The sequence below is a fragment of the Sinohyriopsis cumingii genome, chromosome 17 (genome assembly GCF_028554795.1).
Source record: "Sinohyriopsis cumingii isolate HCF-2022 chromosome 17, ASM2855479v2, whole genome shotgun sequence".
NCBI classification, from domain to species: Eukaryota; Metazoa; Mollusca; class Bivalvia; order Unionida; family Unionidae; genus Sinohyriopsis; species Sinohyriopsis cumingii.
The window spans coordinates 112,802,284-112,820,059 of NC_142977.1; the positions used below are offsets into that span (position 1 = coordinate 112,802,284).

The 17,776-nt window shown below is 38.1% G+C and overlaps 1 protein-coding gene across 1 annotated transcript in view; it reads right to left on the reverse strand.

Annotated features, from left to right (window-relative positions):
• The window catches only part of LOC149779683 (hemicentin-1-like), a 425,151-nt gene that overhangs the window by 299,106 nt on the left and 108,269 nt on the right, over nt 1-17,776 (reverse strand). The window contains exons 10-13 of the mRNA XM_089938453.1: nt 9,557-9,713; nt 8,499-8,638; nt 7,412-7,441; nt 1,674-1,834 (exon numbers count right to left, since the gene is read on the reverse strand). Coding sequence (XP_089794579.1) covers nt 1,674-1,834; nt 7,412-7,441; nt 8,499-8,638; nt 9,557-9,713 — 488 coding nt within the window. The remainder of the gene's footprint in view (nt 1-1,673; nt 1,835-7,411; nt 7,442-8,498; nt 8,639-9,556; nt 9,714-17,776) is intronic.

The following is a 17,776-nucleotide window of genomic DNA, read 5'->3' on the forward strand; positions in this document are numbered from 1 at the left end:
GTGTCTCTCTTTCTGTCTGTTTTTCTCTGTCTCTTCCTCTCTATCTCAATGCGTATGTAGACATATTTTTTGAACAGAACAAATGGTATTTAAGATTCAGTCGTTTGTAATGATGAGATAATTTATACTAAAAAAAACAAAAAACAAACAAAAAAAAACAAAAAAAAAAACGCAAGAAACACCAGGCAAATGCAACAATAAAACCAGTGATGTGAAGGGACCTTTATGGACCCACAGATTGAGGCCAAACAATCAGGGTTTCTTGAACCCATAAAAGCCTGGGGGAGGCGGCACCATTCCCTTCCCCAGGAACAAATAGCAGGCTGCGGTGCAGTCAGAAAAAAATGTGACACATGCACAATTGTGCGCAGGCCACTATAATTAAACTCAACAACAACAACAACTTACCAGCCAGAAGGAATCGTTTATCCGACAACACATTAATCCATAAGCAAATTTCACTGTAGTACTTGCCATATTTCCAAGAGAAAAAAAATAAATTTTCAAAGAAACCGTGAACTTGAAAGTTCAGCACATGGTTATCCGCTAGGGTCCGTATTTGGAGGGTTTTTCATACACGGGTGTAATTTTACAATCAATATTAATTGCAACACAAGTTAGACACAAACAGTTTTACATCCTCCAAAGAAAAGGAGAGTTAAATACAATAATAGCGCAGATTTTTAATTGCCCAAGAATAATCTAATGCAACATGTTCTCTTCGTTACGGCTGGTACTAAGTATAACTACAATACAACTGTGTACCCCGTATCGTTTTATTACTTACAAGATAACTTTTCAAAATTGGAACTGATGAAAATGAAACATTTTCTTGTAATAAATATTAATTATTTATTGTTAATTCCATATGACATCCATATATTAAATGTGATAATACCTCATTGCTATGCAACGTTTAATGTTGTTTATTTATTTTTTTTTTTGCTCACTCGTATAACTGTGTACTTTGGATGCAGCGGTCACGTCACAGCCCTCATTAACATATTTGTATTAACGAGCCGCATGTGAACATTTGGACGTGAACTATATTGCACTAATGAAAACTTCTTTTTACTTTAAAGGAAAATATTGGGTGAGAAAAATAATCTACGTTGGGATTTGGACCGAGACAAGGAACACCCAGTCGCGGGGTTATATTATATCTCTGCACTCGGCAAGCCTCGTTGGGAGACAAATAATGTAACCTCTTGACTGAGATTTCCTTGTCTCGGTCAAAACCCCAACATAGATTCTATTATTCATTTCCCGATTAGAAACAAAACGGGCTGCCACCACTTTCAATTTTCCTCCTTAGAGATGCATCATGATGAGGAATGTAAACTTTCTCTGGAATGCAAAGTAATCTTAAACTATATTAATGTTAAATGTTTGCTCAGCTCAAGGAACCATGCTAGATAAATAGATAACAGAGAAACTAATCTTCATATAGTAAAACATAAATGATGGTCAAGTTAAGCCAGTTTTCAATAATAATAATAATAAGAAGAAGAAGAAGAAGAAGAAAATTGATGAACAACGACAATGATTAGAGGGAGGTGGTCAAGAGAAAGACCAACCCGAAATACCATAAGAAGCATGTGTAAGAGAGAAATAATACTAATAACAATAATAATAATAATAATAATAATAATAATAATAATAATTTCAATTACGTTTGAATCCTCATCCTCAGTGTCCAATTTTACTCCATCTTTCAGCCATGTGATTGTTGGGTATGGATAGCCACGGGCCTCGCAGTCAAGTATGATATCTTGTGCAACTGGACGAGCCACGAAGCGACTGCCGTCTTTATTTGGAGAGAAGATGGGTGGACCTGTAATTTATTTACTTGATTTTTGTACGATTTTTAATATTGATTATGCATCAGATATGCTTCCATCCCATAAAGAATTGTAAATAAATATGGGTCATTTAAATTGTATTATCGAATAAGTTGATTCCTTGTATTGAATAAAAACATCAATACAATGAAATTGAATTTTAGTAGATGGAACATCCAAAATAAAATATAAAATGGTTCAACTTAATGAAATACATTATATAGGAAAACTTATAATGTTGGTAAAACTACTTTTAAGTATATAACGGAATAAAGGCACATATATGAACTATTCTCCATATCACTGTCTGCACGTCCACGTGTCCCAGTGATAAGGATTGAAAATATATCCCCTCCCCTCAGATGTATTATCTTTTCTCGATATCACTGTCTGCATGTTCATTTATCCTGATTATGTGGACAGACAATATGCTCCCATCCTTCACCCCCACCCCCACCGCATTTATGATCTACCTTCCATACAACTGGTTACCTGTCCACCTGCCTCACTGATATGGACAGAAAATATGTCCCATCTTAACAACGAATATAAAACATTTATCTGAGATTTCTCAAATCCTATCATTAATTCTTCTGATAATTTTTCTCATTTACATTTTTAATTTGAGGATATTTGATGATCATTTAACAAGCAGAATTAGTAGTAATGGGAGACGAGAGAGAGAGAGAGAGAGAGAGAGAGAGAGAAAGAAATAGACTTTAATGTCAAAAATGGGTCTTTGTAATCGGGGAACCAACGGGATTTTAACACGGGTTGGAAGCTCTAGGGACAATGGAATTTAATAAGGGACTGTGTAGGGACAAGGGGGGACTTGAATATTGATGGGACTGTCTAAAGACAATTGGGAAATGGTATGGGGACTATCTAGGGACAAGGGAACAAACACAATAGAGACATACACAGACACAGACATAGACGTATACAAACAAACAAACACACATACAACTATACAACAGACAAATAACAAATTTGGCAATAGAGAATAGACATCTTTTCAAGGCAATGGAGTGGCCCTGAAAAGTGCCTTGGTTTTTATATATGTTCTCTCTTCCCTTTTTCTACACCAACTACTCATTTTCTCCGGGACATTTTTTCTTATTTTTTTCTCATCCTTCTATCTATTTTTAGCTACAATTTGTGGAAACTCCTATGGAAAACCCAGTATATATTTACAGCCTCAACTTGTGTGACGATCCCATTTAAAACCCTAGTATCTGTTTATAGCTACAACCTGTGGAAATTCCTACGGAAAACCCCAAGTCTATATTTATAGCTTCAAAATGTATACCTTCAATAACGTCACTGTACTATACACTTGGGGAAGAAAGGCAACGGTGTTGCACGTGGCTGACCTCAATCGGGCAGTTACTGAATAACAATGTTGCAAGTGGCTGACCTGAATACGCGTTAATGTAGGTAGGTAGGCATGTGAAATGAATTTGATTGGGACAGAGAGAGTTTTATAGGCACAAACAAAGACCAATACCCACACACTCCAAACGTTATGTGTTAGCTTAGAATGTAAACGAAGAAGAAATTTCCCAAATAGACTATCCCTTACACCAACAAATACTATCCATCACATTAACAACACCATTTAACACCCCTAATCACACGCTATCCCAAAAGTCTTGTGTGTTAGGTCCGAATGTAAACGAAGATGTAATCTCATAAAAAGACTATCTCTTACACCATAAAAATATTATGCATCACACCACTATGCTATCCAGCAGAGCAGACTCACTATCCAAAATGATATGTGTTCGCTTAGAATTTAATAGAATGGGATGAAATCTCACGAACTAGACTATCCCTTATACCACAAAACACTATCCATCACACCATTATATCATCCAACATCCCTATTATATTTAGCATCCCATACACACGCACTATCACGAGAGGCCATTTGTAGCTTAGAGTTTAAGAGATACAGCTGACATCCCACTAAAATAATCTCACATGCCTTATATACCATCCAACACCTCATTATGGACTCTATCCAAAACGCCATTTGTTAGCTTAGAATGTAAGATAAGGAGAAGAAATCTCAAAATAATATCCAAAACATAACCTATACCATCCCTCACCCCTTACACACACACATACACACACACCACCTTGTGTCAGCTTAGACTAAAAGAGAAGGAGATGAAAACAAACAAAACATACTATTATTCACACTATAAAATACTATCTATCCCACCTACTATACCATTCCTCATCCCAATACCATTTAACACCCTTGCACGCACTATCCCAAAACACCTTATGTTAGATCAGAGTATAAGAGGAGGAGGTGAAATGTCTCTCACACACCTTATATACCATTTAACACTCCATACGAATACTATCCATCACCCAAAAAACTATTCAAAAATGTCCTGTGTTAGATTAGAATGTAAGAGAATGAGATAAGACAAACAAAACATATTATCCATTACATCTCTTCTACCAGCCAATACTCATACACTAAATACAACGTTTCGTGTCCCCTTAGATTTTAAGAGAAGATGAAATCTCATCAACGTACTATCCAAACATACCCATACCGTCCAACACCACACACACACACACACACATATTCACACGCACACATTCCAAAATGCATTGTGTTGTCTCCACATACCAATTATCATGTCAAACTGGAAATGTATTTAAACAAACTATATATGACTGAATATACATAATATCTATCACATTACCTCTACCATTCAACACCCAATACAAAATTATCCAAAACACCTTGTGTAGTGTCCCAATACCTACTATCACACGTAAAGGGTATAGTGTAAAAGACACGAGATGAAATCTCACAAATATATTATCCATCACACCACATGCACTATTTAATAACCCATACATAATAGCCGAAATCCCTTTACCCCATCATGGTATATTCTTCTCAAAATTACAATGGAAATTTCCAGCACACCATTAAAGTCCTTTTTCTTCTTCTTCTTTCACTCTCTGTCTCTCCTTTTGAATTTTCTTAGCGACACGGGTTCGTCCTCGTGGTCATTTTTTTCTTAGATTTCTTGACCTGTAGAGGGTCTTCATCTTCTGAAAACCTGTCTCCCTCCTCTTGCTTTTCTTGTTTTCTCTTTTTTCTCTTTGAACGGAGAGGCTTTTTATTGTTGTAACGGTATTTCTGTTGTTTAGTCTGTTGTTGAATATATCTATAGCAAAGTGCTTAAGTGTGTTCAGTTTTCTTGTTTCAAGCCCTACAAAAGGATAATTGAAACACTAAGTTACGCGGACGTGAAGGAAAACAATCCTTTGTTACTACAGTCAGTTGTCTTTTTGTTCATTCTAATCATGCTTGCCTTATATCTTTATGTTTTAGAGGTCATATTTTTTCTTAAGAAAGTACATGCATCAATAAACGTACAGCTTGGGTCACAATCCTTGAGGTTCACTGTACTTTAGCTTCTTTACTCCGTTCAAACCCCAAATTCACAAGTTGGATGAAGAAGGAAAAAAGCATTAAATTAACATGCTACTAAATACTGTAACACTTCTGACTCTACCGATGTGAGTGCGAGTGTTTATGTCAAAATATTTAAGTGAGATAAACAAAATTGTCAGCTTCAAAACACGAAACAATTCTTTGACCGTTCAGTATTTGATGTGGTAAGAAGAAATGGTACAATGCACAACAGAGGAATTGTAAGTTCACATTCCAGTCTGTCTGCACTGCAATGGTAACAACGCATGAGCGTAGGCATTATTTTGCCATACTGCCTTAGAAAACAACAATGCATAACGTTTTATAAGCCATTTCATTGGCTAGGTTTTTTTTTACCGCGTTCGCTTCGAATTGACTTCTGTAGCTCTTCACACAGTGACGATAAAGGTTGTGTTTTTTCTGTGACTTACTGGTAGGGATTGACAAACAAAATTTAAAACTAACGCACGAACAATCGTACCCTGGGTGACTCATGAAAACTGTGTCAATCGTATTGTTAAATACATCACAGCATATTTAGATGAACTATTCTGTGAGAACATTTTAGTCGTTTTCGTGTTCGGTTCACTCTGGTGATATTTTACAATGGTGAATATTTCCTATAGATGTGAATGTCTACATCTAATGGTTCTTAAAACTTTTTTCGAAAAATATACCATAAAAACAAACGAAAGTGTCGTTAAAATTTTTGCAAGAAGGAATACCATAATCTCTCTCTCTCTCTCTCTCTCTCTCTCTCTCTGTGTCTCTCCGTTGCAATAAATTTGATTTAAATCCTAATTTTTATCTATTCCTGTTTTAGGAAACCTCTCCAAAATGTGATCAGTAGTTACCATAATATTGTGGACTGTTCCGTTTGTCATGTAATTTGTTTTCTCAAAAACCTACACCCTAAAATTTGTAGAACGTTCTTTTTCTTCCATTAGTAAATCGTTGGATGACATAAAATCTTTAGTTTACTTGAACTTGTACAATTCAGATATCTTAGCTTTATTCTATTTTGTCACTGCAGTGTGTTACGGAAAACATTTCTGACATTTGATCTGTCGTTTTTCAGAAAGGAAACAAATACTTAGCTTTTTCAAGAATGACGCGAGTGACATTGCACTGTATAACACTGCTTATGGTTAACTCTGAATTTTAAAACCAAAACATGCGTTCACAAAGAAGTGTAACAATGTTCGACCTATCTATTCTCAGTTTACACTGTCAATAGAACAATAGTCAATGTTTTTTGGTGTAAGGGATAGTCTAGTTTGTGAGATTTCATCCCATTCTCTTAAGTTCTAAGCGAACACATGGCCTTTTGGATAGTGAGTATGACGTGCTGGATAGCATAGTGGTATGATGCATAGTTTTTTGTGGTAAAAGGGATATTCGTTTTTGCGAGACTACATCTTCGTTTACGTTCTGAGCTAAAACCAAGACCTTCTGGGCAGTGTGTTTAGGGCGTGTTAAATGGTATTGTTAATGTCATGGATAGTATTTGTTGGTGTAAGGGATAGTCTATTTGTGACATTTCTTCTTCGTTTACATTCTAAGCTAACGCATAATGTTTGGAGTGTGTGTGTGTGTGTGTGTGTGTGTGTGTGTGTTGATCTTTATTTGTCCCTATCAAAATTCATTTCACATACCCACCTACCTACACTAGCGCGTATTCAGGTCAGCTCTCATATTACTGGTACAGTTCACTTGTCCACGTGTCTTGATTACTGGACGTATAATACGCTCCTTCTCTTCAAGATCTATTCTCTATTCTCCATACAACTGGTTGCCTGTCAACGTGTCCAGGCAATTTTTCTATGGACAGATGATATGTTTTACTCGTCACCCTCCCGAACCCATATTTGTTCCCTATATGACTGTTTATAATCTTGCATAATTTATCTATCATTTAAAGTTTACATTTATATACAAGATATGAAAATAGAAATTTAAATTTTACACTTTTAATACAAGATATGAAAATAGAAATTTAAATTTTACACTTTTAATACATGATATGAAAATAGAAATTTTAAATTGAAATTTTTAAGAAAAGATATGAAATAGAAAGTAAATACCAGAAATATTTACATACCCTCATTTCCTTTCAGACGGTCTTCGGAATCTTTTGGGAGTATAAAAAAAAGGAATAGAATAGATAAGCGAATAGATACAAAAGCAAAAAAGTATATCTCTGGAAGTAAAAGAAAACCGAATTGAATAGAACATGGAGAAAATACGAAATACCATAATAGTGTAATGACACAACATGATTTAGAATTGAGGTTTACAAATATGCTGTACTGGACGTTATCAATAATTTACTAATTAAAAACTTTGGATTTTCCTAAATTTACATTTGGATGTACCTAAGTTTCCCAGACAATATATCCCGTACTCCAGACTATGATCAGTCTTCCATATAACTGTTTATACGTTCCCTTGTCGAGGCATCCCATTTATATGGACAAACAGCATGTCTACTCCCCATGTATGGTCTGTTCTGCATATCATTATTTACATGTCCACTTGTCCAGAGTATATGGACAGACAGTAGTCCTCCTCCCCATATTATATGATGTGTACTCCATATCACTGTTTACATGTTAGCTTGAGGGGCCCCGAGTGGCCAAGTGGTTTAAAGCGATCTCCGTTACGGATCACTGCCATCTCACCTCTGTCTGCGTGGGTTCGAGTCTCGGATTCATCCAATGTGGGTATGTGAGAAAGCTTGCCAGTAGCTTCTCGTGGGTCGGTGGTTCTTGCCGGTTTTTTCCCGGGTTCTTCCTCCACCATTAATACTGGCCGCCATGTATAGCCTGTCGTGTGCTGAAAAATGGCGTTAAGCCCTACAATAACAACAACAACAACAACATGTTAGCTTGTCCACATGTCCGAACACAGATTTATACGAACAGAAATGATGCTCATCTGTTCTACGTATCACTGCTTAAATGTCCATTGTCCACGTGTCCTGATTATATGGACGGACGATATGCTCTCCACCCCACCCCCACCCCCATATTCTTCTTTTCATGTAAGCGTATCCAGATTTCCAATTATATGGAAGAAACAGGAAATTATGTATCCACGTAGTCACATAATAAAGGATTTTTCTTTCCATAGTTTATTCGTCGAGTTAAATGGTTGTGTTCATATGTGTGAAAGACAAGGGTCCTTACCAGAATTTCGACTAGTTACAACTCGAATTGTTGCATTGCCCCATGATTCCCCATACTGATTCTGAGCTCGACATGAAAAAGTTCCTGCATCTTCCTTCTGGATATTATGTATCACTAGTGAAAAACGGTTAATGGTATACCTACAAGATGAAATGTTGCAATGTTGAAAGTTATTGCTCAATCTGTCAAAGAGATCAAATAAACTTCGAATACTCAAAAAGAAATAAATAAACTTCAAATACTCACAAAGTGATAAAAGGAACTTCAAATACTCACAAAGAGATAAGATTAACTTCGAATTCTCACAAAGAGATAAAATGAACCTCAAATACTTACAAAGGGATTGAAAAAGTAGTGGTTATAAATACGATATTTGATGAAATTTTTGCGAAGAGCATGATTTTGTTGCTTAAATGTTTTACAACTGATTCATTTCCTTAGAGTGGCCTAGGTGGGTGAATGCTGCAAAGCAGTCGCCTTTACAGATCACTGCCATCTCACCGCTGTCCGTGTGGGTTCGAGTCTCGTGCTCATCCAATGTGGGTATGTGAGAAAACTTGTCATTTGCTTCCAGTGGGTCGTGGGTTATTACCATTGGTTTAAATGGTTCTTCACCCACCAGTTGTTCTGGTCGCCATAGCCTGTCATATGCTGAAAAATAGCGTTAACCTCAAAACAGCAACAACAACTCTTTAGATGACTATTGTTTTCTGACTTGTAAACTACTGGTAATTATTTATCATTAAACCGAAAAGTAATTTTTTTTTCTAAAAGCATTTTGTCAAGTTTTGCATTAAGAAAAGGATCCTGAAGAAGTTGAATGCTAAAAAGCTTGCCTACTCCTAAATTGTATAGAAAACTTTAGTTTGTGCTTTAGGAGTTTGAGATCACGTGATAACCTCATACAGATGAAGTGTATTCAAATATAATTTATTCATTACCATAAAACATTGTGGCATTTTTAAATATAATTTTCAAATCACTTAAATACTTTTATAAGTTTATGTCTAGTTTAAGATAATTCATGTGAGTATCTTCATGGGTTGACAAAGACCTACCTGCCATTTTCCCTCTCGTCTAGTAAAACCCCATTTCTGAACCAGTTCAGAAATGGTTGTATTTTGCCCTTAACTTTACAGACCAACTTGACTGTGGTGTTTTCAAGATGAATCTGTTCTTTCAGAGGTTTTTGCACCAATATAGGGGCCTTAGACTCTAAAACAATGAAAGAAGAAAAAAATTGCAACTCAAGTAAAGGTATATATCGGTATAACGACCATAATTTTACCGATATTATTAAATTAAGGGAAAAGGTTTACAAACACCAAAGAATTGTTTCACATTATATTTATAATATTGGTCAAACTGAAACTGTTTGCACATGCACTCTTTCTGTGACTTATATAACACGACACTCTTCCAAAACAAACAAATACTTTGAACAGGAATGAAGCAACATTATTTTCTGAATCATTTACACATGCTGTAAAGGAACGATTAGGTAATATACCACACATTGTATAGGAACCACTAGGTGATAAACCACACATCTCATAGGAACCCTTAGGTAATATACCATACATGGTATAGGAACCCTTAGGGAATATACCAAACATCGTATAAGAACCATTAGTTGATCTACCACACATTGTATAGGAACCTTTAGGTAGTATACCACACATTGTATAGGAAACATTAGGTAATATACCACACATTATATAGGAACCATTAGGTGATCTACCACACAATGTATAGGAACCATTAGGTAGTATACAACACATTGTATAGGAACCATTATGTGCTATATACCACACATTGTATAGGAACCATTAGGTAGTATACCACACATTATATAGGAACCATTAGGTGATCCACCACACATTGTATAGGAACCATTATGTGCTATACCACACATTGTATAGGAACCATTAGGTAGTATACCACACATTATATAGGAACCATTAGGTGATCTACCACACATTGTCGATTCTTTGCCAAGAATAGTATCGTGCGTCCTGGATTAATAATACTTTGCAAAAATAACTAATGCAGTCAAACTAATGTTTCATGGATCACGTCGTCACGCTTAGAAATATTGCCAAAATACCGACATTACTATGCCTTAGAACAATATGTCTAACTTGATTATAACATTTGTTCAATGTAGTAAGGGGGGTCTGCTGCTGCGTTTTTATTCTATGAATGCAAAGATATCGTAACTTTTGAATTCCTAAAAAGATTGTGTCATGTTCAAAACAATGAATATACAAGATTTCATAAAGCAGTCCGAAATGTACACCAAATGTCTACAAACAAAACAACAACTATTTCATTCCTTTGATATACACCAAAGACCGAGTATGAGTCCCTAAACACTGTAATGGAAGGATCTTTTTAACCAATGTTTCTTCTTCAACAGGAAAACCTCTACTTGGAGCAACCTCTTTAATTGTTCTTGGTACCAACCGTTGCTGATAGTGATTTACTCTTTAGCTTAGACTTTTACAAAATTATACATGGGACATATGAATGTATTTAAAATGCAGTCACGTGTACGTATATTCATCCTTAAGTAGTAAAGTGGGCAACCCTAGCGACAATAATAAGGTCCATGCCCCCCGGGCCACTCTAGCGACAAGGAGAACTTAACATGGTTAAATACGGGGCTTGTCTAGCGACCAAAATATTGGGCCTGTTTAGCGACAAAAATTATTGGGCCTGTCCAGCGACACAAAATATTGCGTCGGTTTAGCGTCAAGGGGAATTGAACATAGGGATGTATAGCGACAATGGATTGGGACTGTATAGGGACAATAGGAATGATGACGTCACGGTACTGGACACTGGCAACAATGTCCTCCAGGTGTTATATAAAGTTATATGTTCCGCCCCTCCAAACGTTATAGATTTTCACGGCGATTCACGGACAACTGGAATTACCATTACAAAACACCCTGGGACGATTCACGGACAAGATTTATACGGATAAAAGTTGGGCCTGAAAGCGACAAAAAGGTATTGGGTCTGTATAGGAACAATAAGAATGGAACAGAAGAGGTGACGCCACGGTACTGGACATTGGCAACACTGTTTCTAGGGGCTGACCTCAATCGGGCAAAACGGTGACAGTGGAAAAACATATATAATGCCTGGCGGGGCGGGAATATAACTTTATATACATAGAATCACGTACCAAACAATCCATAGTGATGAGAGTGCTATTCTAAAATACATTTGTATACAAAGCAACAAGCACATACTAAAAACATCCATGTTATTTACTATCAATACATTTAGGAAAAGGATTTTTTTTCTACAAAACATCATTACCTACAATAACCTCAGCTAAAGGGTTAGTGGTTACAGTCACACTACTCCACATTCACACAAAACAAACACATTGACCAGCGACAAGGGCGTTTTTAAGGGAAAAAAACAACACACAAGCACACAACAAAATACACCCACAAGCAACATACACACATACAAACAAACGTGTGCATACAAAAACATATAAATACACACACACGCTTTATGTTAAAGGATAAGCTTTTTGTTAAGGGAAGAAACAATCACACATACATACACACAAATACACATACACACATATAAACGTAAGCGAACGCACACAAACACATACTAACACACAAACACAAACACTTTTTTGTTAAGTGGTATGTTTTTGCTAAGGAAAGAAAACAAACACACACGCACACTGTCTTACAAGGCCAGAGAAATGAAGCGTTTATAGGCACGTTTCTGTTTTTTAACTAACAAAGGCAGACAAATAGTTTGGTGTATTTGACTAATGTCTCTTTTCTAGAAAGTTGGTGGTAGCCCTGAAAAGGGCTGTTTTGTTAACCGGGTTATGGCAATCTTTATATCGTCTGGGATTGGGCCCCCGTCTGGCTGTAGGCTTTCACACTGGGTAGGGTCTGCTTCATCGGAAGGAGAATAAGAACTAGTTCGTGTCCAAGCTCCGGCTGTTTCTGAAGTCTGTACTTCTCCATCTTGATTTCGTCTTTAAACACCTCTTCTATCAGGTCTTGGGTCACTTTCAACATCCTGACATTCTCTATTTCTTTAGGTTTGGGTACCAGGCTTTGCTGGACACGATGTAAAATCACGTGGGCTTCGTTCAGCTTTGCTTGTCTTGAACACATCTTCATAGGTGGACGAGTCAATAATAGATGGTCAGACGGGAGACCGTCTCACTTTATAGGTCTAAAGCATGGACGCGACAGAAAACATCCCTACGATTTTCTGGGAGTAGGAACGCTATATAGTTTATCTTACGGTGTGGGATAGAGAGAAGTCAAAGAGCATGTATACAATTTTTCGAAAACAAACTACTAACATATTTTCAAAACATAAAATTTTCGATTCAAGCAATCAACAACTATCAATAAAACAATTCATATAATATCAAAGAACACATTTTTGACAAGGTTGACATCGTTGTGAAGTCAAGCTAAACTTCCAATGAGGGAGATCATTGGTCCATTGATGGACGCTACGTTTCCTTGGTAAATGCAAGAGATATCCATAACGGTCACAACACCATCGTTCTATTTTTTCATCGTTTCTAGAACAGTCACAATCAAACTAAGTCACTAAATGTTCTAAGGAATATCCAAGACTGCGTTGATGAAGAAATCACATACAATAGTAACCACACACCATGGAATCTGTGCCTTCTAATTTCACATTATTGAATCGTGTCGTCTGGGCATTTCTTCTCATAAAGTCGACGATGTCGTCTTCAAAACGGTGGGAATCCTTACGAATCGAATTACTCCACACAAATATCGTGGGGAAAGTAGACGGCTACCCTGCGGGTTCCTGGGAGATGACTGTGGTCCGTGTAGATGCCATACGCGTGATGGTCTTTAAGTTTGTGATGAGGCAGTTCATCTTTATCGCACACGACAGGCTTCCTGGAAGTGGTGTACGAACTGTTGTTCAAAAGGTGATAAATTTCCCAGGTATCCATTTTGTTTGGTTTTTTCTTGTTTTTGCACAGGAAATTATAAGTCATCAATTCAGTCCTGACTTTTTGAATTAAACTCTCTGAGAAGTAAATGTCTATTAGCTCTGTCTTTGTACTCTGTGCCAAGAGAAATTCGATGCGACGGATCTCTAGATTACTCAATGGAGGGGATGAATGACACGCAAATCTTTAAACCACTGACGAAACAAAGCTTCTTCCGAGAAGGGACACCAAACTTCCTTCAGATACTCGTCTAGTGTTAGTAGTAAATGGGGCCACCCTACGTACAATGGGAATTAGCATTACAGGGACCCCTGGGCCACTCTACGTACAATGGAAATTTAACATGGCGAAAAATCGTGGGCCACTCTACGTACAAGGGGAATTGAACATGGTGAAAAATCGTGGGTCACTCTACGTACAAGGGGGAATTTAACATGGGGGAATAGAGTTTGGGTTTGTCTAGGGACAAGACAAAATTGAATATGGGATTTTTTCTTTTTTTAAAAAAATTTAAATTTAAATTTAAATTTAAAAAAGGGGTAGGCAATGGAAAGGCTATCTCTTTTCGAGAAATATGGCTGGCCCTGAAAAGGGCCTTTGGGTTTATGTTAATGTATCCATTAACATAAAGGGCACCGCATTGGTCTTCTTCTTCTTGTTCTTAGGCTGCGTCTCACTGTTGGTCCGTAAATCAGCACTCTTTTCAGGCATCCTTGTCTTTCAACGTAGATCCTACGTATCCACAGACTGGTGTTTGTCCTGTGGACAACGGTCCACTTGGATCGGACATACATGGGTATGTCCGTCCTAAACATCATGGAAGACACAAGGGTGGATGACTCAACTGTGGTCCACATCCTGAAGCGACGAGAACAGGTGAATCAATGTAGTGTCACTGCGCTTATTTATAGGCAGAGGTAGGATTGAAACGGATTGAGTTCATTCACCAATCCGAACACGCGTTACAAAATTCAGTCAGCTCGCATCCAATCCGAAGAGAACAGTTTGTGACGTCACGTGGTCTATATAGATTCGCTAGCGCTTGTGTGCAGTCAATCTATGCGAAAGTGATTCAACATGACGGAAACTCAGAAAACGATCCATTGGGGTGCACCAGCAGGGGAGACTGCCCAAGGGAACCCGGACTTACTTTCAGAAGAGGTACATTGGGATTTTGTGGATTTTCTTACCTCGCAAGAATTTGTTCCGGAACCTTCGTTACCTTCTTCATTACCGCAAGTGGAGAATTTTAGACAGAGACAGAAAGAAGAATTGGAGAAATTTATACAACGACAAAAGGAAGCGGAACAAGCTTTTCTCCTACAGCAGCAGCAGCAGCAGCAAGAAGAAGAGGTATGAAAAAAACAACAGCAACAACAGCAAGAAGAAGTAGCAGCAAAGAAACAAGAGGGTGAAAATCAAACGGTCACGGTACTGTTGGACATTTTAGCTGAGTTAAGAAGTCTGAAACAAATGTATCAGACTTCTTTATCACGACCGAAGAGAATACGACCTTCCCGAGCTAAACACGTCAACCCTGTGACTAAGCCTGCCGTACCACCCTTAGTGATTTCAACTCAATCATCATCATCAACATTACGCAGTTCAGAAGTAGGCCTTGGCCGTGGCAAAGGCTTAAGGCAGTTAAAGTTGATTGGTTAAACTCACCCCTACACCAAAAAAGGCCCTTTTCAGGGCCACCCACATTTCTCGAAAAGAAATACAATTTCAATTTGCCAATAACTCAAAAAAAAACCCCACTCATTTTACCCTTATAGTACGTGTCTGTGTATGAGTGCGTGAGTGTAGCTTCTTATTTTAAAATCAAAACTCAAAGACACTTACCTTATATCATTAATGTATTCTTTTCTCCATTTTTTATAATCCAATTCACAATTCACAACACAACACTTTAATTAAAAGTTCATTGACTTCTTCTTTCTCCTTATTTAGTCTCTCTGTTTTTTTAATTTCTTCACCGTCTTTTCCTCATTTTCTTCCTTTCTTCTTTTCTTCTCCTGTTTCTTTGCCTCTTGTAAATAGAATTGTCTTCTTTCTTCCTCTTCTTCCTCTGAAGAATCCCTCTCTTCTTCCGAAGAATCCCTCTCTTCTTCTGAAGAATCCTTCTTTTCTTTTGACTCCTCTTGTTTCTTTTTTGGGCAATCTGGAGACCAATGTCCTTTTTCTTTGCAATAATAACAGGTATCTTGACTTTTGTCTTTTTTAGCCCCTGTTTTTTTTTTCTTTTTTGACGGTCTGGACACTCTGAAGACCAATGCCCTTTCTTCTGACAGATATAGCAAGTATCTTGACTTTTATCTCGAAAGGAAGGAGAGTAGTCCGTGGGCTGGTCTGAAGAGAATTTTCTAATGACCCCTCGCAAAGCTCTGACGAAACGTTCGATTTGGTTAGTCTCTTCCATCGTTGTGCTCGGCTTGAGAGTGAAATGAATAGTGAAAAGGACAAGACACACACCCTTTTATATACGCTGGTCTGCCGTGACTATAAATTAGTCTATGGTGTTTAAACTTGAGTCATTTGACGTTTTTCACTCAAGATGAAACGATCCTATTCATTCGAGAAGAAAGAAGAAGAAGAAAGTAAGAGGCAGAAACGTGATCTATCGCCTCGTACCAGGGCTGAAATCTTGGCACAAATTCATGCCAGTGATTTTGAAGAGGACATGAGTGAACCAGAATCCGAACCCTCTAAACCAAGTTCACCACCCTTAGTCAACCCTGAAAAGTACTATTCCATTCGAGAGACGGAAAAGCGCTCCTCTAGAAAATTTAGAACCACGGCTTACACCTACACGGTGAAGTTTAAAGATTTCAAGTCCGACGTACCCTTAGAGAAAGCAGAAGGGTTTATCACCGAGATGTGGGATTCTTTGCTCACCGCACTCAAGCGACAATGTCAACCCAAAGAAGACGATCGCTTGACACTATCCATAGATCACGACAGCTTGAAATCCCCTGTTTGGATCGAGTTTAGCAGACCCGCAGAACTAACCCCTTCCAAAGTCATGGACAAGATTCAACACGTACAACAATCTAATGACCAGTTTGACATCACCGATGGTAAAACCACACTGAAAATGGCCCACGTCTCTCCTCCTCAAGGGACTGGACGCAAAAAGATGTTATTGGTGGACGACCTTCGCAACACCAAAACAAGTCTCGTCCGAATTAACAACCCTCATGACCAGATGTGCTTAGCTCGTGCCATCGTGGTGGGACGAACCTATGCCAACAAGAACGACACGACAGAATGGAAAAGAACCTGGAACACTATTCAACGTTCCCATCTAGCCAAACAACGAAATGAAGCAGAACTCCTGTTACAACAAGCCGGACTGTCCAAAGACACACCCTGTGGCATTCCTGAGATGCAAAAATTGCAAGATGCCCTAGCTCCACGTTACACCTTGAAAGTGCACCCTCAAGAAATGCGCGGACCTCTGTTGTTTCGAGGCCAAGACTTTAAGGACGGAAAATACATTCATGTTTATTATCACGATGACCATTTCGATACCATTACCACTATCACCGGATTCCTGGGATACAGATATTACTGTGAGAAATGTGATTATGGTTATAACAATCGAGAGCAACACAAGCATTGTGGATGGAAATGCCCAGGATGTTTGGCCTCTCCACCCTGTCTGAGCGAAGAACCAGTGCCTTGTTCGACTTGTCTGCGCACGTTTGTCAGCCCTACCTGTTACCAACAACATTTGAAAACACAAGGTTCACAGAAGAAATGTGCTTGTCAACTCCTGAGATTGTGCCCTACCTGTGGACAAGGCATACGTACCAATAGTACCAAGGCACACGTATGTCGAGGAAAGAAAAAATGTCACATTTGTCATCACATCGTGGACTTGGAACACGAATGCTACGTGCAAAAATACCAACCCCCACCAGAGAAAGAGGAAGGTCACAAGAAGAAAGGCAATTTCATCTTTTTCGATTTCGAATGCATGCAAGAGACCGGCATTCACATTCCTAATTTCTGCGTGGCTCATCGAGCGTGCGAGAAGTGCATTCAAGAACCTATCTTCAGTCATTGCCCTCACTGCAGCAAGATTCCCGGAGGGCGTGAAAAAATCTTTCGGGGACCGAACACGTTAGCCGATTTTGCCCAATGGGTTTTAGACCCCATCGACAAGACGTGGAGCCAAGAGGACATCGAACGTTACGGAGATTGTCATCGTCATGCCACGGTGATGGCTCACAATTTTTCCGGATACGATGGACAGTTTCTTTTGAGGTACTATACGGAA